This window comes from Heptranchias perlo, chromosome 4 (genome assembly GCF_035084215.1).
Source record: "Heptranchias perlo isolate sHepPer1 chromosome 4, sHepPer1.hap1, whole genome shotgun sequence".
NCBI classification, from domain to species: domain Eukaryota; kingdom Metazoa; phylum Chordata; class Chondrichthyes; order Hexanchiformes; family Hexanchidae; genus Heptranchias; species Heptranchias perlo.
In genome coordinates this window covers 23,771,737-23,798,602 of record NC_090328.1, presented here as the reverse complement: position 1 = coordinate 23,798,602, position 26,866 = coordinate 23,771,737, and the positions used below count along the sequence as shown (strand labels likewise).

Here is a 26,866-nt window from a genome sequence, read left to right as displayed (position 1 = left end):
TATAAATATATTGAGAGAGTGGCAAAGGGAATATGGGCTCATTAAAGACAGATGCAGATGAGGCTATAGTGGATAATAAGGAAATGGCAGACTTGTTAAATGAGTATTTTGTATCCATTTTCACAGTGGAGAAAGGATAAAATACCAGCGGTACAAGGGAACATAAAAATAAGGCAGGGAGAAGAACTTAGTGGATTTAATAAAGGTAAAAATATGGCAATGATAAAAGTAATGGGACGTAAGATAGACAAATGTTCAGGACCTGATGACTTCCACTCCAGGGATTAAAAGAAATTGGTTAGGAAATTGCAGATTTGAGGCACTGCACCAATGGAAAGAGGGGGTACAGTGCAAATTCACCAGAATGCTACAGGAACTTAAGAGTTAAATTATGAGGACAGGTTGCAAAAACTTGGTTTGTATTTCCTTGAGTTTCGAAGTTTGAGGGATGATTTAATCAAGGTGTTTGAAATGATAAATAGATTCGATAATATAAACACAGAGAAACTATTTCCTCTGGTGGGGAATCCAGGGCAAGGGGACATAATCTTAAAATTGAAGCTAGGCCAGTTAGCAGTAAAATCAGGAAGCATTTTTTTTCACACAAAGTGTAGTGAAACTCTGGAATTCTCTCCCCCAAAAGGCTATGGATGCTGGGTCAATTGAAATTTTCAAGACTGAGATTGATAGATTTTTGTTAGATAATGGTATCAAGGGATATGGATCAAATATGGGTAATTGGAGTTGAGGTACAGATCAGCCATGATCTAATAGAAAGGCAGAGCAGGCTCAAGGGGATGAATGACCTATTCCTGTTCCTATATGCTGCTTGGTGGTGCAGTACATTGTAATGTCATAAATTGGTAAAATGTAGTTTTACATGTTCACTTCCTGATCTCAGTCTGACCATTTGGGGGATGGTGTTACCCACAAGACAGAAGTGAGAGCTGAACCACATTATTTTTTGGGAACAGTGGCCAATTTAGAACCGTCAGAGGTGTCTGGCATGGGGGTGGAGAGGTATCCTCAAGAGGAAGGAAAATAAATTATAAAGGACCAGAGGTGATGTGGGATTGAGGGGGAGGGGTAGAAGAGAATACTGAATAAGACTCTAGTATTGCGCAGTGAAAATAGGTCATTGGTATTCTCCCAGTAAAGGTACAAGCCTGTATCCTTCATCAGGACTGGTTTTGGGCAGTTATTGAATAGATCACTGCATTTGAGAGATTTCATTGCCTCAATGCTGTATGTGATTTTGCATTACTAAAGCAGTTGGTTATATTATGCATCACAATCAAAGTGACCAGACAAACCAAAATCTAATTTAGATTCATCAGAACCAGAATCAAGTCCCCTGAGCATGTAGTTACAAAATTTAAAATGTACCTGGAAACTAACATGCTCATTGTGTCAATGGTTCACATATTACTGCAAATCCGAACACTTGCAATTAGTCATAATGTTACAAAGAAGAGGATGATGTGATACTTTGGACCTTCAACAAGTATAGAACATGGCTAAGTGCTTGTGAATCTCCATATGGCAAGTTCCATTTCTTAGCCTTGCTATTGCAGAGAAATCAGGAAGTTTGTCCGTGGGGAGGCAAAAGTCAGCAAGAAAAATCACCCCAGGCTGCTCTTGTGCACAAACCTTGAATTCCTTTCCTTTCAACAGTCTGAGCTGTGCAGCAATGCCAGTGTTAGGTAGTGTGGAGCATCCAGTGCTATTGCAAAATGTTTACAGATGAGATCCAAGAAGAGGTCTGATGAAAATCAACAACCCATGTTATAAATCCCATTTTGTATGACATCTTGAGCAACACAAAAGAAGTTTGCACTGAAGAGTTTAGGTTTTTGTCATAATTTATTGCTTATAAATCATCTACACCATTGAAATCTTTGGTAAAAATAAAATCTAGCTCTATTTAACAATAAAATATTCACAATGATCTACATACATTTTGCACACAGAGGCTACTCAATGGTCACCATAAGAAAGGAATGTTCAAAATTCCTCTGTGAGGAGCTTGCAACTTGTATACGACACATGTTTGCACCAACAAAAATAATACAATTCTCAAGTTGTCTTAAAAAATATTTATTCAGTTTCTCACAACATTAATTACTGGCATTTGAACTTCTTAAAGAAACTTGAACTACCGGATATCAGCATGAAGGGAAAAATTAAGTAGCTTTACGCATTGGTTCAGCAATGCTGAAGCATAAAGTCATTTCACTTAGTGCTACATCTGTCATGTGTGAGGAGAAACAACAAACATCAATATATCCCGGCCTATTTGTCCCTCTGGAAAAAAGTTTGTGGTTTGTGGTTTTTTTAAAAAAAACTTCAGGTCCATTACTGTTTTTACTTCACTTATATTCATGAGGTGCTGGATAGGCTCGGGCAGACTTTAAGCTCATCCAAATGAATTCGCAGTTCTGGACATAACTCAATCAGCAGCAACTCCACCAGCATCTGAAAGATAGGGGGGAAAAAAGGAAGAAAAGATTAACATGCAAATGTCATCCTGTCTTTCAAAATCCAGTTGGCAGATCTGAACCCAATACAGAAAAATCCTGTTCAGAACGTTTTGCTGGATCTGCCAGTCTGGTGTAGAGAAATTGATGTTATACAAAGTCCCATGAGAGGGTGCTCTATCCACATATATCTGCACAGCCACACATGATCAGGAGGTGCTGGGACTCAGTGATGAAGTTTTGGTTGGGAAGGTGGTTGTTAGTCCAGCTCCATCAGCACAGCAGATATAAATCACAGCGTTGGCTGGGTGTCCATTGCAAGCTGTCCATCAAAGGTCTGGTCTGGTCAAAACAAAGCCGATATCTCCATTTTCCACAGATTGTTCAGCAGTAACTGAGTCAAACAGCAAGGTTTCCTAATGTCCTAGAGCCAGTCACTTGCACAATTCTGATTGCTGGACTAAGGATCAGGATACCTTTTGGAAAGAGATTCTATTGCATGTTGCCAGTCTGTGACCACACCTCCAGCCACTAATATCTAATTACACAGGGCCCACTGCAATTCAAATTCAAGATTATCATTATTCACATTCAGCCATTCAAATATTCAAATATTCAGCCATAAACAAATATTTTGATCTGTCCTCACAGTAGAAGATGCAAAAAGCATACCAGAAATTGTGGGGAACCAAGGGGCTAATGAAAGTGACGAACTTAAAGTAATTAATATCAATAGAGAAAAAGTACTAGAGAAACTAATGGGACTAAAAGCCAATAAATCCCCTGGACCTGATGGCCTACATCCAAGGGTTCTGAAAGAGGTGGCTGCAGAGATAGTGAATGCATTGGTCGTGATCTTCCAAAATTCCCTAGATTCTGATGCGGTCCCAGCGGATTGGACGGTAGCAAATGAAACACCGCTATTCAAGAAAGGAGGGAGAGAGAAAATTGGAAACTACAGGCCAGTTAGCCTGACATCAGTCATTGGAAAAATGCTGGAATCCATTATTAAGGAAGTAACAGGGCACTTACAGCATCATGTTTTTTTTTATTCGTTCATGGGATGTGGGCGTTGATAGCGAGGCCAGCATTTATTGCTCATCCCTAATTAGGCACATGGTTTTATGAAAGGGAAATCGTGTTTGACAAATCTATTAGTTTTTTTGAGGATGTAACTAGCAGGGTAGATAAAAGGGAACCAGTGGATGTAGTATATTTGGATTTTCAAAAGGCATTCGATAAGGTGCCACATAAAAGGTTGTTACGCAAGATAAGGGCTCATGGGGTTGGGGGTAATATATTAGCATGGACAGACAATTGGTTAACGGACAGAAAACAGAGTAGGAATAAACGGGTCATTTTCAGCTTGGGCCTCAGCTATTTACAATCTATATTAATGACTTAGATGAAGGGACCAAGTGTTATGTATCCAAGTTTGCTGACGATACAAAGCTAGGTGGGAAAGTAAGCTCTGAGGAGGACACAGAGAGTCTGCCAAGGGATGTAGACAGATTAAGTGAGTGGGCAAGAAGATGGCAGATGGAATATAACATGGGGAAATATGAGGTTATTCACTTTGGTAGGAAGAATAGAAAAACAGAATATTTTTTAAATGGTGAGAAACTATTAAATATTGGAGTTCAGAGAGATTTGGGTGTCCTCGTGCAAGAAACTCAAAGTTAGCATGCAGGTACAGCAAGCAATTAAGAAGGCAAATGGCACGTTGGCCTTTATTACAAGGGGTTTGGAGTACAAGATTAAGGAAGTCTTACTACAATTGTACAGGGCTTTGATGAGACCACACCTGGAGTACTGTGTACAGTTTCGGTCTCCTTATCTAAGAAAGGATATACTTGCCTTAGAGGTGGTGCAACGAAGGTTCACTAGATTAATTCCTGAGATGAGAGGATTGTCCTTTGAGGAGAGATTGAGTAGAATGGGCCTATACTCTTGAGTTTAGAAGAATGAGAGATGACCTCATTGAAACATGTAAGTTTCGGAGGGGGCTTGGCAGGGTAGATGCCGAGATGCTATTTCCCCTCTAGAACTAGGGGACAGAGTCTCGGGATAAGGGGTTGGCCATTTAAGATTGAGATGAGGAGGAATTTCTTCACTCAGAGGATTGTGAATCTTTGGAATTCTCTACCCCATAGGGCTGTGGATGCTGAGTCATTGAGTATATTCAAGGCTGAGATAGACAGATTTTTGGACTCTAAGGGAATCAAGGGATATGAGGATCGGGCGGGAAAGTGGAGTTGAGGTTGAAGATCAGCCATGATCTTATTGAATGGCGGAGCAGGCTCGAGGGGCTGTATGGCCAACTCCTGCTCCAATTTCTTATGGTTCTTATTCTCTAAAAATTATCAAAAGCTTTGAGAATATTAATTGTGCAGCAGCGCAATTCAGTGTTACGAGTCCAGAAATACAAGTGTTTAACATTTGGTTAAAATTCTATCCTGTACGGTAGATCAGATGACATTAATTTTAAAGTTCAGATTTAACCAAGCAAATGGATAGGAGAACTGAAGGAGTAAGTTCTGTGAGCCTCCCGACAGGATCTGTGCTTCAGTCTTCCTGTGAATACTTGGGGGAACCACATCAAAATATTTTTAATTTCAGTGTGCGTTAGTAAGACATTCAGCAACTAAATAACTTATGGTCAAGGTGGAAATGTGTCTCAGTATTCTATGACACTCTGTTCTGGGTTTTATTAAATAAATCACATTTGTAAGAATTCTGGGAAAAAAACTGCAGGGTTCCTGGGAAAGAGCAGCGGAGTGTAACTAATTGGATAGCTCTTTCAAAGAGTTGGCACAGGTACAATGGGCCGAATAGTCTCCTTCTGTGCTGTATGATTCTGGGTGATGAGTTTGTGTGTACCTTTGTTAACAGAAATCAATTGGTGACCAGTCATTAACCATAACCGGGTTAGGGCTATTTTAATGAGTTTCTGGTGTGGCAATGGTTCTCCTGAGCACACAAAGAATCATTATCAAATGGGTCTCAAATGGAAATTTATCAGGTGGTGCTGCATGATTATGTACCAACAGACAAACATAGTTTGGCAGAATGGAGGTCTGCACCTGTGATTCCTTATTGACCACCTAATTTTGGCATTTCCCTTTTATGTTATGTCTACATGGAGGTGGTGAACTTCCCTGGGAAGAAAGCTGAGCCAGGTCGCCATTCATTGACTACTGGAAGAACAACATAGGCAGAATTCTGAAAGAGGTCAATGGCATTTAAATAGCACCTTTAACATAGAAAAACGGCCAAGGTGCATCACAGCTGAGGGATGGGAGGGTATTCTGAGTGGTTAAAATGAACGTATCAAAATAGCACACGTAACATGTTCATTACAAATATCTTAGGGCAAATTCATCCTATTTCAAAACCGAATATTGGGTAAGGTCTGAGGCAGAATATAAACCAGCTACCACTCTCTCCAGATTTATCACCTTTCACAACTGGCAGGTTATCCTGTTTGCCTGGCATAGACGAACAAAAATACTAAATATACAGAGGACATGGCATGATTAGCTGAAAACAGTGGCAGGTTGGCCAGATCACCCACAAATGACACAGCCACGAGTGACTTTGTCAGCCTCAAGTTTCTCACACATCTCTGTCTTTTTAATTATGTCACATTTGAAGTATCATTCAAAACTACTTTTTCCTTTAAATGATATTGTCTTGCAAATTTTTCATATCTTTACAGTCTGCAGACCACCTTTATATATTTAAACATTGGGCAATACACAAATCAGAAATAGAAAGATAACTATTTTATTCCTTAATTAAGCCATTAACTCATGGTATGCATTATTAGTCACTTGGATTTCTGTATAAAAAAAACATAGCCTCAGGCCTTTAGAACTCCAGCAATTAACACAAATGTCCCTTTAATCGTGTTACTAATCAACATGCTCCTATTCAGCTTAACTGCAGTTTAAACAGCTAAAAGTGACAGTACATCATTTCCTAAAGATAGAGTGGCTGACATTTCCATATTACAACTATAAACAATTACACCACGTCAATTTAAATAGATGCCAGGTTAACAGATTCAACTGCAAAGAACTGGAACCATGGCCATTTGTCAAGAGAAAGTGGAGCCGGTATTAGGTGGTAAAAATGGTCTCCAGTTTCTGTGGTGCTGCAGTATTCCCCAGGATTTATATATACTTAACAAATAACTGAATATGTTATGTATATACCCTCCTGCCCCACCTCCAGCTGCGTTAACCCACCCACCCTCTCCATATTTTTTTTTTCCCCTCCAATTTCTGTCGTATCAGCAGCACAAATCAGGTAAGGTGCAGAAGAGCAAAGTTGGATGGAGCTCAATGATAGAGGGTGCGAAAGAGGCAGCATTTTTGCCCTGACTTTCTAAGCCACTAAAAATTTGCTCCCTCCCCCATCACTTCTGATTAGTTATCTTTCAAAGCACATTATCTGGCTCCTCCCCATTACATCCTTAATGCTACTGATATGGATATTACAATCAGGAGGATGAGACACCACTTTAGACTTCACAACAGCTGTCTCCAGATTTACGTGGTTACCAAATAAGTCAAATTCCATCTTTATTATATGGGATACCAGAATTTTTACTTTTGTTTCAGGGATGGAATTTTGCAATTTTGTCCTTTTTGAGAAACCATACATCAGTGGCCTTGGGTGTCTTTAATGCTGTTCATAATGGTTGTGCATTTCCATGAAGATAGTCTGATAACTATCTCTGGGGATACAACTTTCTCCCCTCCCCACCCCCAATAACAAACCACATTTAGTACCTCCACCATACAGAGTACTTCCAACTCAATTAAAATACTGAACCCCAACCCCAACCCAACCATGCAAGGCTCACACAGGATCTTGCTATTGCTTGTTTTGTGCTCACTTGTCATTTGAATTACTGTTCAAAGGTGGGTAGTTGAGAATTTGGGCAAGTCGCTGGTAGAAAAATGCACCAGTGTCACAGATTGAGAGGTCGGAGTTCAAAATCCAGCCAAATTCCTCCAAATAAGTAGCAGCTGATTTCATTTGGACGTCTCAGGTGTTGCACCAACATGAGGCAACAGGGGCGGGGAAGTGGGGAGGAGAGTGGGGCATCTGGACCTGGGGATCTGTGAGTGCTTAAAAAAACTAGGGAGGAGATAGCAGAGGCACTAGTATCCATATATGAGAATTCAAATAAAAAAGCAATAGGGAGATTGCACAAATTCAGGGAACTATAGATCAGTTAGCTTAACATCAGTAGTAGGAGAGTTACTAGAATATTTGCTAAAAGATCAGATAATAAAACATCTAGAGTCGGAGAATATAATAAAAAATAATCAGCACGGATTTCTAAAAGGAAGGTCATGTTTAACCAACCGTATTAAATTATTTGAGGACATAACAGAAAGAGTAGATAAGGGCAATGCAGTGGACTTTCAGAAGGCCTTCAATAAGGTGCCACATAAGAGACTCGTGACATAGGTCAGGGCATGTGGAGCCAGGGGCCAAGTAGCAGAATGGATTGAAAGCTGGCTACAAAACAGAAAAGAGAGGGTAGGATAAAGGGAAGATTCTCAGACTAACTGAAAGTGGGAAGTGGTGTCTTGCAGTGATCCGTGCTGGGATCACTTCACCATATACAGAAATGATTTGGACTCATAAATTGGAGGCCTGGTGTCAAAATGTGCATATGATACCAAACTGGAGGGGTATAGTTAATAATTGGAAGACTGCACCAAAATACAGGCTTGCAGAGTGGGCAGATAAATGGCAAATGAAATTCAATATAGTGACATGTGAGGTGATTCATTTTGGCAAGAGGAATAAGGAGGCCACTTATTCCAAAAGAAGCAAAACGATCTGGAAATACAGATACATAAATCACTAATAGTAGCAACACAAGTTAGTTAATAAGGCCATAAAAGGTGCAAAGTACTGGGGTTCATTTCTAGAAAAACAAAATACAAAAGCAGAGAGGTAATGTTAAATTTATATAGAAACTTGGTTAAGCCGCTCTTGCAGTAATGTGTGCAGTTCTGGTCTTCATACTGCAAAAAGGATATTGAAGCACTGGGGAAAGTGCAGAAAAGATTTACAAGGGTGTTACCAGAATTCAGAGGATACAACTACATGGAAAGATTATGCAGGATGGGGCTCTTTTCTCTGGAAAAAATGACTAAGAGGTGACCTGATAGAGGTCTTTAAAATTATGAAGGGGTTCAATAGGGTAGAGGTGGAGAAACTGTTTCCACTTGTGGGTGAGTCCAGAACAAGGGGGCATTAATATAAGATAGACACTAACACATCAGATAAAGAATTAGGAAGAATTTCTTCTCACAGCGAGTGGTGAAAATGTGGGACTTGCTGCCACGTGGAGTGGTTGAAGCAGATAATGTTTAAGGGGAAGTTTGATGCACGTGAGGGAGAAGGCAATTGATGGATACAGGACGCAGGATGGGAAGAGGTAATTAGAGTGGGAAGCAGGCTCGTGTGGAGTATAAACACCGGCATAGGCCAGTTGAGCCAAATGGCCTGTTTCTGTGCTGTAGATTTTGTCATTCTATATAAATTCCTACTCACATAGAGGAGATGCTTGTTGGCACTGGATTCTTGTAGCGCATTGAAAACTTTAATGATCCCGTGTCGTGCATTCTGCTGTCCGACCAGGTTCTGCAGTGCATCTGGAAAAGAATACGTTAGAGGTGACTAGTATCTCTTGGCTAATGTCACAGGATTTACAGTTGATCCATTCACGAGGAAGACTGCCGTAAGGAAAAAAATATAATAGACAAGTCTGACAAACTTAAGAGTATCTCCCCTAAACCCACTGGTTGGGTTTAATAACCAAAGGCCACCTTCTTCCATCAGTGTCAGTAGCTGTAATTAAAGGCAAAGGTAATTCTGGATTGATCAAAAGGCTCACGAAACAACACAATTGAGACTTTGCAATCGGCTACACAGAATTTAAGAGATAATTTGAACTAACTCACAGGTTAATGAGTTTTGTTGTGCCCAGCAAACTATATGCTCATCATTCCCCCTTAGTAAAATTGGCACTTCTTCAATTTGCTGTGGAATTTTTTTAAACTCTGAGCTCTGTTGGCAAATTTACTCATTCAAATCCAGCACTGAGATTATTCAACAGCAGCAGAACTTGCAGATTTGAACACAATGTTTGTGTCAAAGATTGTCCTGGTCCCAGGTATGATACCAATGGGTTAATCTTCCAAATCCAGGCTTTTCATAGACTGGTAAACTGTAATTTAAAGCTGATTTTTAACCAATTAAAACATTTTAGTAAAATATTGTTGCCACCTCCAAATTGGATGATAGGAGCAGGGAGCGAGCAGAAGAAAATTAAGTTAAACATTTGATGTAAATATCAAAAAAAGGGTTAAAAACTAGATGGAATTGAATTATATTGAAGTTAAAATGAAATGTAGAGAGAAAATAAAGAGACAAGAGTCAGACGATTGTGGAATTAAACCCCACTCCAGAGGCTTGAGTATACAATCTAGGCTGACACTTCAATGTAGTACTGAGAGTGCTGCACTGTCAGAGATGCCGTCATTTAGATGACACATTAAATCGAGAGTCCATCTTCCCTGTCGCTTTTGGAAAAAGAATGGGGGAGTTCTCCTGTGGACCTGACTAACATTTATTCCTCAACAAACGTCACCTAAAAACGATTATCTAAACATATATCACATTGACGGTTGTGGGACCTTGCTGTGCACAAATTGGTTGCCACATTTCCCTACATTACAACAGTGACTACACTTAAAACAAAGAGTACTTCATTGGCTGTAAAGGGCTTTGGGACGTCCCAAGGGAAAGGCGCTACATAAATGCAAGTGTTTTCTTTACAGTTTTTTTGGATTTCTCAAGTTCAGTGTATCAGACCACTTCTGTAGATAAACTCACTCCCAATGGCCTATGGCCTGGAGAGATATCCATGTAATTTATTGCATGCCCACCGATTGAACAGAAAACCCTTGTTACTATATTTAGGTTCTAATAATATCACATGCCTTCAAGCGATCTTCCATGACTTTGGAAGATGATAGAGTAAACATTTGAGTAAACTCTCAGATCTATTGAACAGTAAATGGATAAATGAAGAGGAGCAATAACACATTGTAGATTTTATAGTCACTGTTAACTAGTTGGTGGAAAGTAACAGTTGTGTCTACTGCATCAGGCTGCAATGTAAATATTAACCTTGTGTTTTTCTTGCTGGCAGTTCACAGAGTCTCTCTGACCTATCACTGCTGGCTTCAGATGGACAAATTAATTTTCCAAGACAGGCTGAGGAATACTTTTCAAAAAGTGATACCGGACAAAGAATTAAATGCCTGTCGGTTTGACCCAAAAATCCATAGGAGTTGGTATTTTAACTTAATAAACTGAACTCTCTGCACAGACAATAACGTATCAGAGTATGCTAGGCCATTTCTCATTCAGTGAACCTGGTTTTTAATCCAATAGGTACTGTGACAGAACAAATCATGATACATCGGAGACAAAAATGCTTCACAACATTGAATGATAGCATGGGGTGCAGTAAAGCCCCCTCTATCTGTACTGATAATGTGCCTTAACTAAAGGAGCACTCTACTGCACTAGCGGCATTGCCGATCTATCCATGTCCAACTGGGGAGACACGTGCTCGATATTGCAGGTGGTGATATGAGTGTGTTTGTCGAGATGTAACTGACTGTTCCTATCCTGTATAAAAATGGAAGCCAGCATGCTGAATTATTGGTTCATTTCTCCCCAACTCCAGATTATGTCTTCAGTACCTGACGAATTTCAAATTATTTGATTTCTGACCTTGCAGCAAGATTTTCCCGAGAATGGTGATCATCAATCATCCTAGTCCTTTTAGAACAAAAGGAGAGAGAAGTAGACATGGCAAAACTGCTTCAACGAGAAACAAAGCAGAATTGGTACAGATGACCAAACTGACAGGAAGTTCCTGCACACATCAGGCCCTAAAGGCCCATGGCTGATTAAAGAGGCATGGAGCAACAGGAGGCTTTTGTTTTCCAGTCATATGTCCTTCAAACAAACATGGAGATTCATTGAATCTTCCACAACAGAAGTAGAAATCATCCATAATGTAATGGAAAGTTACCTGCAATAGATCTTCAGTACGCTAGCAATTTCTTCTTGAATACATATTGAGCACAATAATCCCACCTTTCTGTTAAACTCATCAAGAGTTCATTGAGAGCTGTTAGCAATTTGGATGCATTGTTATGATACTGCCAGTTGGCATAATAAATAATTCTGGTTGCTGCTCTTCGTCAAACAAGCCATCTCCCAAAAAGGGTGGGGGGAGGTGTAAAGTTGGGCGGGTTGGGGGGGGTGGAGGAGGAGAAGGGAACCACTGTACGAGACTGATCTTCCATTAGTGAATCAAAGAGCTACAGCATTCTGCAACAATCTCTGAAGTGAAAAATAAAGGCCTTTCTTGACAATACCAGCCTTCACTTAAGACAAGATACTCTGGAATCTGTTGCGCCAGGTTTTTCTTGCATCATTTCGACTCTGCAAAGCCGTACAGAAAATTTTGGGCAGTGCTATTCATGTGCAGAACGGGGGGAAAGGATTTGTGGCCTATTTTCATATGCATAGCACCCATTTTCAGTCACTAAACCCAGAAAAATTGTCCCTATAGACGTCCTCAGACAGGTAACAAAAGAGGTTTCTTCAAACGCATCTGCAGCTTCTGGATTTATAATTGAGTCTCTGTCCACGTATCAAACCACAACCATGAACATTGCTTGTGGTAAGCCTGCCTCCAACAGGAATGCCCCTTGATTTGAGGCAGGATCCACTAAATACCCAAAACTGGTTACCCCCAATCCTACAGCCTGGTTAAGGCTTGATGGGACAATGGCCACCTCATATATCCCCTCTCTTCACAGTAGAAGGATCTAAAGAGTCTATTCATCCATTTTTAGACCTGGGCCTGGCACCAATTTCCAATAGTCCCTTACACATAGCTGCCTGTACAGACCCAGTCTCAACCATCTCACCCTGTTGATTCAGCTGGTAAAGCTCCTATACACAACACGTCCATTTCTTGGAGTACATGGCATTCAGGACTCTCTCCTTCCAGAAGACAACCAAGACTAATGCCTTGGGATTTCTGTCAATGCTCAGTCCAATCTTTCAGAGTTATGTTATTGCCTATACAAAAACAACTCCGATCTCCTCCAGACTCTAGCTGAACCTCACGCCTTGAGTTAGTACGCTCTTCTCTCTGAATGACAGTGAGACTCCATAGCCACGGAGCATACTGAAACTACGGAGGATTATGGCAATCTATCTAACAAAAGTCTGCTAGACTGCAATCCCAAATTAATTTAAGCTTTTAAATTAAAAGGTCACCCACACCCTGGATGACACCTTCAGGAGGTTCCCAAAGCCGAGAGAGGGAGCTTCCTACAAATTTCCCATAAGCCCTAGCCAGTTGTTTTGTCCGACATCCAGTACTGGATGAACAAAAATTTTCTCCAACTAGATATTTGGAAGACCGAAGTCATTGTCTTCAGCCCTGCCACAAACTCCATTCCTTAGCCACTGACTCCATCCCTCTCCCTGGCCACTGTCTGAGGCTGAACCTGACCGTTCGCAACTTTGGTGTCTTATTTGACCCTAAGATGAGCTTCCAACCACATATCCGTTCCATCACTAAGACCGCCTACTTCCACCTCTGTAACATCGCCTGTCTCTGCCCCTGCCTCAGCTCATTTGTTGCTGAAATCCTCATCCATGCCTTTGTTACCTCTAAACTTGACTATTCTAATACTCTCCTGGCCGGCCTCCCATCTTCCACCCTCCATAAACTTGAGCTCATCCAAAACTCTGCTGCCCGTATCCTAACTTGCCCCAAGTCCCGTGCACGCTGACCTACATTGGCTCCTGGTCCGATAACACCTCGATTTAAAAATTCTCATCCTTGTTTTCAAATCCTTCCATGACCTCACCCCTCCCTATCTCTGTAACCTCCTCCAGCCCTACAACCCTCCAAGATCTCTGCGCTCTTCCAATTCTGGCCTCTTGCGCATCCCCAGTTTTATTCGCTCCAGCATTGCCAGCCATTTCTTCAGCTGCCTGGGCCCAAAGCTCTAGAATTCCCTCTGTAATCCTCTCCCTCCTCCTTTAAGACGCTCCTTAAAACTTACCTCTTTGACCAAGCTTTTGGTCACCTGTCTTAACGTGGCTCGGTGTCAAATTTTGTTTGAAAATCGCTCCTGTGAAGCACCTTGGGACTTTTTACTACGTTAAAGGTGCTATTTAAATGCAAGTTGTTGTTCTAGATTAATCATGCTGACCTCTCTGAGATGTAGTCAACACAGTTTGTGAGGATGAGCCCTCATGGTGTTATTCCAGACAGGCGGACCGTGCCCAATTCCCAACCTGAACCATAAAGGGAAAGAAGTTCATTGTCTATATATTATCCAGGCAATATGCCAAGGGTTTGGATGTTAAACCCCAAACGAGCTGAAGGATGCCTACTTCAATGTGGCATTTTGGCAGTGCCACTGGAGGTTTGATGATCACCTCTCTCTTTAGCTCATCTCTCTCTGGTGGCTTTGGAATTCTCAATTTTAATAACTCAGGCTGAGAAATACTTTTTTAAAAACTTACTGGGACAAAACTAACTTAAATATGTGTCTGCAACATTCAAAAAAGAGCTACCAATCAAACACGTATCCAAATAAAACTTCTAAGATGTCCGTGTATCTGAATTGAATGGTTTGGTTCCTCCCTCTGACACCTCATCCAGACAATTATGTCTAGTTATGTATTAAAATAAGCTGTGCCCTTTCTGTGAGTGAACAAAGGGAGAGGTTAGATTAATTTTTTCATGCAGGAAATTGTTAGGACATGGAATGCCCTACCAGAATCAATGTTGGAAACAGAATTTAAAAGGGAAGTGGATGAATATTGAAAAAAAAATTAAATGTGTATGGGGAAGTGGCAAGAGAATAGAACTAAGTGAATGTCTCTTTCAGAGAGCTAGCATAGGCACAATGGGTGATGTAAAATTTTACGATTCTATGAACTGCAAGCTTTTACCATAGTCTATTCATACCTTAATTGTCTCGGATACTTCTCAAAACCCATCCTAAATTCCTACTGAAATTGTTACTTCGTCATTTCAGGCCCCACCCCACAAATACATTCAGGAATGACGGCTTTATTACCTTATTTCTCATAAGACCCTACAGCGTTATATTAATCATACCAAACATTTCTGCAAATCAGGACCATTGTTCTTCAATAGAAAACCAGTAATTAAGCAGTGCATAGCTAAGTGGATGACTGAATGTGTCATGCACTATTTTGGACAAAAACACCATGGACAGAATTAAAGGTCATTGTACTCATTCCACAGCTGCATCATGGGTCTCACTCAAACAAGTACCCATTGGTACCATCTATAAAGTTGTGGCATGGAGCATAAGAACATAAGAAATCATCTTGCTAAGACCCAACCTTTTGTGGATTTGTCCTCTCAGCCAGTGTTGAAATCCCATTGTAGAGGCCCCCCTCCTCTAACTGGGACTTCTTTGATATGCTCCTGCGAATGTGTTGCGAATGTTGAATCAAGAAGATAGATTACCCACGAATGGATGTGTTCTCCACAGGTTCTTCATAGCAGTTTCCATTTCCAACTCAAGGTGTATCAGCTGGTTAGATTTTATAGCTATAAGTCAGCCCTTTTATACAGTCTGAGAACGGCCAATCGCATCTTGACATGCACACTAATGACATCAGCTGTGGCAATGTCAAGCATGTGACTCCCCAGGACCAATTGGACAAGGTATAGATCCTGTGATGTGTTGAGAATGCATCCATTTGCAGAATAAAGAAAATTCTATCAAGTCAGTTTATCTATCTATGGTCCCTCAGACAGAATGTCAAATTTGGGGCCAATGTGTGTCAAATTATATGCAGTTCCATGTAGATTCACTTCATGTAGACGGATAGCAGACAGAGGGGATGGGAACCCTAGATTTCTCAGAGGTCAAATGACAATGTTCTAACCCATTGCGCTCTTCAGTCTCCCCAAATCAAACCTTTTCTAAATCTCGTGTCAATGTCCTTCATGTTGCCTTGGAAATAGAATCAAGCAGTGGGTGGACAGGAAACCATTTATAGCTCTCCTGCCCTTCATCAAGTATAACAGTAGGATTGGTTCATCTTCCTACTTTTCTACAGTTGATTCCCAAGAGAAAGAGGCTAATTTCAGTCCTGCTCCTGTGTGAGGAACCATGGATGCACTTTTCACACCAACACCCTGCTCGACCATGCACAACAATGCTCACAAATCGATACACGATGCATCACGACAGACACTGAGACTGTGCTGTCTGTCGCTCAGGCACACAGGGCTCAGCACAATGCCGAGACCCTAGTGCCCACTTCGTCATCTAGTGGGGCTCAGTGGAAGCACCAAGGCCAGGGCCACTCGAGTCTTAGTCACGTGTAGTTAACGTGGACACAAACAGTGCCCACTGCATCCCAGCCATGGGGAGGGGGAAGGGGAGGGGAGTCAGTGCAGAAACCAGGACTTAGATTCTCAACTTGACACATTTTTGCTTGGCTAATCAGGGGAGGTGTCAAGAAGGGCCGATGCGCATTCCCAGAGGAAGCAGGGGGAGGGGATAGGGAGGGCAGGGAAACAATATTAGAATATTCATTTCACGAGTGGATCAAATTAGAAACCAGTTTCTAAAAAGGCAGAACACCTGCAGCACACTTCCTCTTTAAGAAAAATAATCTTTAAAGTCAGAAAACCACAGTCAGATATTTTATCAATAACGGTTGATAGTAACACTGCAACCTGAAAAAACGGTCACAGTTTTGTAAGTAAGACTGAATGAACATGGCACTTACTCACTGCAGTGAGCTTTTTCACATGGTAACCTTTAAATAGCAGACTAAATATTAACTTCGAGGGCATAGGATTCCTCTAGTCAATAATTTTAGTAAATAAGGTCAGCAAGAGAATAAGAAAGGTTTCCTTATTGAAAGGAAAAAAAATCATTCCTTGTTTGTACTAAGTGGCTTTGCAACAATTCTCCATTTCAATGATCAATAAAGAAAGACACAATAAATCTGATTGACTGGTTACAATGTCATTCCTCTGCCATGGTTGTCAAGACAAATATTACACCCTGCATCCTTCATGACAAACCTGGTCAGCCAGCTGGACTGATTGATTTTAGTGAGAACTTCAAAATCAATTACTTGCGAGAGTTAATGCAAAGCACTGCCAGCCATACCTGGAATGTTATCGAGTAGTTTCTGCTGGGCCCTGTGCTTTGTTTCCAATCGTTGTTGCTCTGTTCTAGGAGGTGTAGGAGGCGCTAATTTACCATTTGGCCAGAAGGCATCTCGAAAGAGATTGGTGTAGCAAACCACCATCTGTTCACTGACTATCCAGTTGATTGTGTCACGGATTTGCCTGAAATGAACGATGCACATAAACTGGTCAGGATCAAACATTTGCCACAGCCTGATAACTGAAACTTAGATATGATCAAAAATCTAGAAACTCAACATTTTTAAAGGGGGAATAAATTTTTTTTTTAAGAATATAATCTATTCCTACTAGTGATGTCAATAAGAAGGTCTGGTTATGTGTGCTTCTGATGTCAATTGTGATAGAGAACTAGGGTAAGTGATGACTCTCGTATGGTTGGCTGACTTTTGACAGGCTTCATTTTATTCTGTTTTGTTTTGCTGCACGTTGAAGTAATAATTTATAAAAAAGAAAAATGGCAGTGCACACTGCTGAATTACCTTGGGAACGGTCAGAACATTCCAGAATTCCCTTGTGTCTACTGTAGGAGAAGCGGTTCACTCCCACATAACAGGATACAGCAAGATCCATAAAATTACTGCGAGCAGCTCTTAATTTTCAGTATTGGCTTACCTATGATGGGATTATCAAATGCAAATCTATTTGAGACTCTCACTGGCCAACTGAGTCTCTGGAGAGGCTTACCCTGTGGCACCTTGTTTTGGCTATTTATTTTCCATAGGTCCCCGCCCACACCCCTCACCACCAGCACACTATGCCCCAGAATGATTGAACACAGGACTGTGTCTGCAACTCAATCCATCATGAGTGCCTAATCTCATTTGGTTTGGGCAGTCAAGGAGATGACAAGTGGTGATCAGTATTTCAAACTGGAGTGGTGCATTTTGTGCACCTATGGAGTGGCCAGCTGAAGAACACAGACAGCTGGTGCCCGACAGTTCTTGCAGCTAAAGAGCTAGAGGATACTTGAAAAGCAGGATCGAAAATAATATTTTTAACTGGGCATAAAAAAAATTACTTTTGTGGTGTGAAAGATGAAGATCAAAAGTAGATATTGCCCCCAGTGCCAGAGGAGGACTGTCTGGGCACTGGACTTGTACGCCACAAGTGTAACATCTTGTTGAACAAAGATGGACAAAAACTACAGTACTTACTTGTTGATTGTCCTTCCAAATGTAACTTGTACTAGGGCAATAAGTGTCTTTCTGACCCACTTGAACACTGGAAAAGAGGTTAACAAGATGAAACATATAAAAAGACTCGATTACAGATCTCTGCAACCAACAGTTTTGCTTTCTTACAAAAAAAAATTGGAGCAAATTTTGTGCTCTTCAAGGTGGCAATGTTAAGACATTCAAAACAGTTGCATTATTTTTGAGAATACTCTTCATTCTTCAATGAAGCATTACCCACATACAACAGGAGTAAATCCAGGCAATGCAGGAAAATCATGAAAGACACAAATCTCTTTAAGATTGTGTCAAATCAAGGACGTCACGCACATTGTGTGCTGTTTAAAGGACCTCTCCAGGACTGATGCCAACAATCTTTACTCCAAAGAGGACAGAACACCATATCAAAAGAGGGACTATAGGCCTAGTTGTGTGGGATATGTGCATGTAGAATTATTCTAATTTTTTTTTAATATAAAGTGTGTCAGGATAGATGCACTTTCTTTTTTGTTACAGCCACCACATACTTGTCAATCTAGAAAACTAGCAAAAGCTGACCAATAACTTCAAAATAGGTGACACAGCCACCAAAAGACTGAAAAGAACAGCCCTGATTATAAGCCAGTGATATGTGAAAACAAGTAGTTACTTGGGTTTGTAAATTAAGCTGTAGGTATACCCAACATTTCTTCACTTGTTTTTTTCACCCCCTCTAATACAAAACTACATGAAATCCAAATGTTGAAGACACAAAATTGATGGCTCGCCAAAAAATGCACTAAGGTGTACACTCCGCTGGACGATTTTGTGTGGTCAGCAGTTTGATTGGAATGGGGTCAAGGGAGCAGGAGGTGGATCACATGTCAGACAAGAGCTCAGAGAGGGCATATGGGGAGAGAGACACGTGGTTTCTGGGTTACGCAGGGGGAGGTTTGATTTGGTGGGCAAGGATAAGAGTAGCAAGCAGAGAAGCAGCTGAACAGATGGTCTCAATTTTAGTGACAAAGAAGTCCATGAGCTCCTCGCACTTGTTGAAGGTGAGGGGGTAGGGATGGGTGAGGGGGGAGAGTTTAAGTAAATGGTGGTATTGGAGAAAAACAGCCAGAGGTTATCTTTGCTCTCCAGGATGATCTTGGAGTAGTGGATGGTTTTGGGAGAGGAATGATTATGCTGGACATGTTCCAGCCAGATCTGGTGATGGATGGCTAAGCCATTTCTGCGCCAAATACGTTCAGATCTGCAGCCCTTGGCCAGAAGGAGTGAAGAGGGGGAGCCATACCAGGGGATCGACTGGAATGGGAGACAATAAAGGTTTGTTGGGGAAAAGTGTATCAAAAGTGGACGTGAGAGAGTGATTAAACAGATCGATAGCTGCGGAAATATTGTGGCAAATAGAGGGTTAAAGGCAAGGCAACCTTTTATATTCTTCTCAGAGTTGCCTTTTCAGATGTATTATGAAGTACACCTAGCGTAGTGACCGTTAACCTTATGTTACTAGGTGACAGTAATATATTACAATTTCAGCCAGACATTTCGGCAACCTCTTTTATAGAGATATCAGAAAAAGAGATATTGTTTGTCACAGGTCTGCAGGTACCTTTTTTTGAAGCATAACAATCAATCTTTCAGTAAAGAGAAAATTACCGGATTATTCTTACACCTAAGGAGTCTTGCTTGGCTCAGTGGTGGCTTTTCATTTCTGAGTCAGATGGTTGTGAGTTCAAGACTCACACTACAGACTTAAGCGCCTAAGCTAGGCTGACACTGTCTGGTATGGTAGAGTAGTGGTTATATTATTCATTTGCTCCCGCCCTTGTGGCATGTCAAAGATTGGGAACATTCTATGCATGGATGAGACCTATTACATATGGGGGTACAGTAGTGCAGTGGTTATGTTACTGAACTAGTAATATGGAGGCCTGGACTAATAATCCAGAGAACGTGAGTTCAAATCCTACCATGGCAGTTAGAACATTTAAATTCAGTTTAAAAAAGGCCGGCATTTATTGCCCACCCCTAGTTGCCCTGAGAAGGTGGTGGTGGGTCTTCTTCTTGAAGCGATTTGATAAAACTGAGTGGCTTGCTGGGTCATTTCAGAGGACAAGTAAGAGTCAACCACGCTGATGCAAGACTGGAGTCACACATACGCCAGACCAGGTAAGGATGGGTCTCAGTCCCTAAAGTGCATCAGTGAACCAGTTGGATTTTAACGACAATCTGCCAACTTCATGGTCAGTTTAATAAAATCTGGACATAAAAAGCTGGTATCACCAAAAGTGACCATGGAGCTGTTGGACTGAGTGCTGCTGCAAGCTGTGGGCAGTCATGTTCCATCCACGACAGCAGGAGGTAGGAGCCAGGAGTTGGGGACGGGGAAGAGAAAGGAATGTGTCACCATAAACTTGAGGGGAGGAGATGAGGGCGTGCCAAAATAAACATTGCAGTGGGAGGGTGAAAGAACAGTGACTCCGTATCACGGCGACAATCTTACAAATAATTAAAAATAACATCAGATTTAGCAATACATAGTACCAGGACATATCCACAATAGACCACAATTCCTTCACAAGCAATGAGGGAAAATTCCTGCAGTTTTTGCCACAATCTTCTGCTATATACAAAGGATGCTCCACTGCACTTCAAGTGTAACTACATGTCATAGTCCTATATTGAGGCCTGTTTTTGAGCTGTCAGGTTTTTTGAAGTGGTTAACTTTTGCTAATTATTCAGTTTGACATGTATGAGAAAGTTCAAGGGTAGCCTGCTACAGGAACATTGCCCACTTCTCTGAATGTGGAGATGCCGGTGATGGACTGGGGTTGACAATTGTAAACAATTTTACAACACCAAGTTATAGTCCAGCAATTTTATTTTAAATTCACAAGCTTTCGGAGGCTTCCTCCTTCGTCAGGTGAACGATCGTTCACCTGACGAAGGAGGAAGCCTCCGAAAGCTTGTGAATTTAAAATAAAATTGCTGGACTATAACTTGGTGTTGTAAAATTGTTTACACTTCTCTGAAGGCATTTTAGTAGATACTTGATAAGATACTGTATTGTGTTTGTATCAACTCTAGTTACTGTAAGTCATCAAACAGCAACGCTGCTGTCAGTTGACTTTGCTTTTTTATTGACTAATCCAGTGGATAATGCAGTGATACAATAGAAGATTATTTATTCACTGTTTAGTTGGCAGGACCATGGAAGCTGAGAAAGTTCTGAAAATTAAATCGATCGTTAGCAGATAACAGCTGCTGTATTTAAAGTGCCAATAAATCATGGAGGTCTGTGGTTTGTGGCAGGTATTACTAATTACACCAAATGTTGAAAAATTTTAGATTAGTTGTTAGTTCTCAATGTGAAAATTACTGTGGTTTACAAATGTAAACTAGGGCGAAAATGTGTCTTATTTTTGCTGACTAGGTTTTAATTCCACAACTTTATCGATGCCTTTTGCCTAACCAAGACAATCCTGTCTGATGTGTCGCTCCACTCACCTCCCATCCTTGCAGGATATATTTTTGTTTTTGGGTACGACATTGAAGTATTAGCCTAGTTTATATAGTCAAGTCTTTGGGGCTTGGGGGCTTGAACTCGCAACGTTTTTGCTTCAGAGGTGAGAGTGGTACCATTAAGCCAAGACTGACATTAACTTTCATTCCAGCCATTCCTGGCAAACTCTTCTAGGCCTTTCTGCCTGGTAGATGGAGTGAGGTTTCATACACCTCATCTCAAACATAAAAGAAACATGCAAAATCCACTTACTTCCCCTGAGCTCAAAAATTTCTCCAATGAGCATGAAACAAGGTTCAGCAAGAGAGTCTCTTTTATAGTCAACCTCGTCCCCATAGTCAGACAGATCACTGTCCTCCTCGGCCTCCTCCTGAGGACAGCAATGGAAAAACAATAATTAAAAGACATAGTTGGAGGAACTGACATTACATACAGCTTCTGTCATCAGAATATAAAACGAAAGATTATCTGTAGTCAGTACACAGCTAAGCATTTTTCATTTCATGAGAACATAAGATATAGGAGTAGGAATAGGCCATGGGGTAGAGAATTCCAAAGATTCACAACCCTCTGAGAGAAGAAATTCCTCCTCATCTCAGTCCTAAATGGCCGACTCCTTATCCTGAGACTCTCCAGCCAGGAGAAACAGCCTCAGAGCATCTACCCTGTCAAGCCCTCTAAGGATCTTATATGTTTCAATGAGATCACCTCTCATTCTTCTATACTCAAGAGTATAGGCCCAATCTCTCTTCATAGGACTACCCTCTCATCCCAAGAATCAATCTAATGAACTTTCGTTGCACCCCCTCTAAGGCAAGTATATCCTTCCTTAGGTAAGGAGACCAAAACTGTACAGTACTCCAGGTGTGGTCTCACCAAAGCCCTATACAATTGCAGCAAGATTTCCTTACTCTTGTACTCCAACCTTCTTGCATTAAAGGCCAACATATCATTTGAATTCCTAATTGCTTGCTGTACCTGCATGTTAACTTTCTGCACAGTATTACATAGAATGTACAGCACAGAAACAGGCTATTCGGTCCCACAGGTCGATGCCAGAGTTTATCCTCCACACGAGCCTCCTCCCTCCCTTCTTCATCTAACCCCATCAAAATATCCTACTATTCCTTTCTCCCCCATGTGTTTATCTAGCTTCCCCTTAAATGCATCTATGCTAGTCTCCTGAACTACTCCTCGTGATAGTGAGTCCCACATTCTATCCACTCTCTGGGCAAAGAAGTTTCTGTTGAATTCCCTATTGGACTTATTAGTGACTATCTTATATTTATGGCCTCTAGTTCTGGTCTCCCTTGAAAGTGAAAATATCTTCTCTACGTCTACCCTATCAAACGCTTTCATAATCTTAAAGAAATAATCAGGTAACCCCTCAGTCTTCTTTTTTCGAGAGAAAACAGCCCCAGCCTGCTCAATCTTTCCTGATAGGTATCACCTCTCAGTTCTGGTATCATCCTAGTAAATCTTTTTTGGACCTTCTCCAATGCCTGTATATCATTTTTATAATATGAAGACTAGAACTGTTCACAGTACTCCAAATGTGGTCTAACCAAGGTTCTATACAAGTTTAACATAACTTCTCTGCTTTTCAATTCTATCCCTTTAGAAATGAACTCCAGTGCTTTGTTTACTTTTTAAAAAAAAATTAACTTTTAAAAAAAATTAACTTGCACTGCTACTTTTAGTGATTTGTGTATCTGTACCCCCAGATCCCTCTGCTTCTCTACCTCATTTAGACTCCTATTTTCCAAGGAGTATGTGGTCTCCTTATTCTTTCTATCAAAATGTACCACCTCACACTTATCTTATTGAAATTAATTTGCCAATTACACGCTGATTCTGCAAGCTTATTAATGTTTTCCTGTATTTTGTCACAGTCCTCCTCAGTACTAACTATGCACCCCAATTTGGTGGTGTCTGTAAATTTTGAAATTGTATTCCCAATTCCTGAATCCAAATTGTTTATGTAAATGTGAACAAGTGAACATTTAGCCCCTCGAGCCTGTTCTGCCATTCAATGAGATCAGGCTGATCTGTCAGCTAACTCCATAAGTGATCCCAGCGGAACACCACTTCCTAGCTTTTGCCAGTCTGAGTAACTACCTTTAACCCCTAGTCTCTGTTTTGTGTTTTGTAACCAGCTTGCTATCCATTCTGCTACTTTCCTCCTGACTCCACATGCTCTGGCCTTAGTCATGAGTCTACTACGCAGTACCTTAGCGAAGGCCCTTTGAAAATCCAAATATATTACATCTACGACATTACCCTTTTCTACCCTGATACTTCTTCAAAAAATTCCATAAGGCTGGTCATGCATGACCCCTTTTGAAATCCGTGCAAGCTGTAGCTCAGCCTAATCAGAAATTGGTCGCTTGTGTAATTCACCATGACCTGTGTTACTCTGCTTTCAAGAAAGAACTTTGATTCCTTTGCATCTAGTTATAGCTGAAACAGATTATCGTCATGATTCTGAAACTACCCAAACTGTTTCGCTGTGGATAAATCTTTAAAGACATCTTCTGCCCATCATTGACTGACTATAAAATGAAAGATTATTTGCATCAGCAGTCTGTACAAAGCTAAGGATTCTTCATTTCTGCAATAAATAGTTGCCTCCAATTATAAGCAGTAACGCAAAAAGCTCCTTCACTCAGTTTACGACACACCTGGTTACAGAAATGTTTACGGTAGCATAGTGGTTATGTTACTGGACTAGTAATCCAGAGGCCTGCACTAATAATTCAGAGAATGCGAGTTCAAATTCTACTATGGCAGTTTGATGTGGAGATGCCGGTGATGGACTGGGGTTGACAATTGTAAACAATTTTACAACACCAAGTTATAGTCCAGCAATTTTATTTTAAATTCACAAGCTTTCGGAGACTTCCTCCTTCCTCAGGTAAATGTTCAGGAGCTCCTTGAAGCCTACGCATTTATACATATAGAACAATACATGGTGTTTACAGACTGCCCCTGCAACTGCCCGTTGCCAAGGCAATCACCGTGTTCAGACAGAGAGGTGTCACCTACAGAACCCCCGAATACACATTCAACAAAAAAACAAACAGGGAAAAAAAACAGAGAAAAAAAACAGAGAGAGGCAGAAACATCCGGAAGGCAGAGAGAGCCAGCAAATGACCCATTATATTAAAAACAGATAACATTTGTTCGCTGGTGGGGTAACGTGTAGCGTGACATGAACCCAAGATCCCGGTTGAGGCCGTCCTCATGGGTGCGGAACTTGGCTATCAATTTCTGCTCGACGATTTTGCGTTGTCGTGTGTCTCGAAGGCCGCCTTGGAGTACGCTTACCCGAAGGTCGGTGGATGAATGTCCATGACTGCTGAAGTGTTCCCCGACTGGGAGGGAACCCTCCTGTTTGGCGATTGTTGCGCGGTGTCCGTTCATCCGTTGTCGCAGCGTCTGCATGGTCTCGCCAATGTACCATGCTCTGGGGCATCCTTTCCTGCGGATGCCCCAGAGCATGGTACATTGGCGAGACCATGCAGACGCTGCGACAACGGATGAACGGACACCGCGCAACAATCGCCAAACAGGAGGGTTCCCTCCCAGTCGGGGAACACTTCAGCAGTCATGGACATTCATCCACCGACCTTCGGGTAAGCGTACTCCAAGGCGGCCTTCGAGACACACGACAACGCAAAATCATCGAGCAGAAATTGATAGCCAAGTTCCGCACCCATGAGGACGGCCTCAACCGGGATCTTGGGTTCATGTCACGCTACACGTTACCCCACCAGCGAACAAATGTTATCTGTTTTTAATATAATGGGTCATTTGCTGGCTCTCTCTGCCTTCCGGATGTTTCTGCCTCTCTCTGTTTTTTTTCTCTGTTTTTTTTCCCTGTTTGTTTTTTTGTTGAATGTGTATTCGGGGGTTCTGTAGGTGACACCTCTCTGTCTGAACACGGTGATTGCCTTGGCAACGGGCAGTTGCAGGGGCAGTCTGTAAACACCATGTATTGTTCTATATGTATAAATGCGTAGGCTTCAAGGAGCTCCTGAACATTTACCTGAGGAAGGAGGAAGTCTCCGAAAGCTTGTGAATTTAAAATAAAATTGCTGGACTACAACTTGGTGTTGTAAAATTGTTTACAATATGGCAGTTTGAGAATTTGAATTCAGTTATAAAAGATCTGTTAAATGTGACCATGAAGCTGTTGAATTATTGTAAAATACTTGACTGGCTCGCTAATGTTTCTTTAGGAAACCTGCCGTCCTTACCCGGTCTGGCCTATATAAGACTCCTGTCCCACAGCAACACGATTAAATCTTAACTGCCCTCTGAAATGGCTGAGCAAGCCACTGAGTTGTATCACCACCGAGGGCAACTAGAGATGGGCAATAAATGCCAGCGTTGCCAGTGATGCCCACATCACAAGAACTCTTTTTTTTTAAAAAAGTGTCATAAGGGAAAAAGATCTCTGTGCATATGAAAGTCTTCAACCACTTTTGAGTCTCATTAATAATGAGAAAAAAATCTCCTTCTGGAGTGGAGTCAAATCCAAAATACTACAAATTGCTTTTCTTTTCTCCTGCTCTGTCAATCAGGACAGCTTTAGTGGAGCTCCCAAGTTTCCATCTTGCCCAAAACAAAAGTGGATGGTAGAGAATGCAAGGCTTGTGTCCAAACAACAAAAACTTGCATTTATATACCACTCTTAACATAAATAAACGTCCCAAGGCGCTTCAAAGAGGTGTTATCAGACAAAATCATATACATCAGAAATTTTTTCTCTTATGACACTATTTTTAAAAAAAATTAATTCTTGGGATGTGGGCATCGCTGGCAGTGGCAGCATGGATGCAAAATTGGCTAAGTGACAGGAAACAGAGAGTAGTGGTGAACGTTTTTTTTTATTCGTTCATGGGATGTGGGCATCACTGGCAAGGCCAGCATTTATTGCCCATCCCTAATAATTTCGGACTGCAGGAAGGTATACAGTGGTGCTCCCCAGGGGTCGGTACTAGGACCACTGCTTTTCTTGATATATATATTAATGACTTGGGCTTAGGTGTACAGGGCACAATTTCAAAATTTGCAGATGACACAAAACTTGGAAGTATAGTAAACAATGAGGAGGATAGTATTAGACTTCAAGAGGTCATAGACAGGCTGATGGAATGGGCAGACACGTGGCAGATGAAATTTAATGCAGAGAAGTGCGAAGTGATATATTTTGGCAGGAAGAATGAGGAGAGACATGAATTAAATGGTACAATTCTAAAGGAGGTGCAGGAACAGAGACACCCGGGGGTATATGTGCACAAATCTTTGAAGGTGGCAGGACAGGTTGACAAAGCAGTTAAAAAAGTATATG

The 26,866-nt window shown here is 41.2% G+C and overlaps 1 protein-coding gene across 4 annotated transcripts in view; it reads right to left on the bottom strand.

Moving 5' to 3' along the window:
* Nucleotides 1–1,850: 1,850 nt before the first annotated feature.
* The window catches only part of snx25 (sorting nexin 25), a 262,889-nt gene continuing 237,873 nt past the window's right edge, over nt 1,851–26,866 (bottom strand). For all 4 annotated transcript variants that reach the window (XM_067982600.1, XM_067982602.1, XM_067982599.1 and 1 more), the window contains 5 exons: nt 21,763–21,880; nt 17,982–18,048; nt 16,787–16,968; nt 9,060–9,160; nt 1,851–2,475 (listed from right to left, as the gene is read on the bottom strand). In XM_067982600.1, the coding sequence (XP_067838701.1) occupies nt 2,380–2,475; nt 9,060–9,160; nt 16,787–16,968; nt 17,982–18,048; nt 21,763–21,880 (564 nt within the window). In that variant the 3' untranslated portion in view covers nt 1,851–2,379. The remainder of the gene's footprint in view (nt 2,476–9,059; nt 9,161–16,786; nt 16,969–17,981; nt 18,049–21,762; nt 21,881–26,866) is intronic.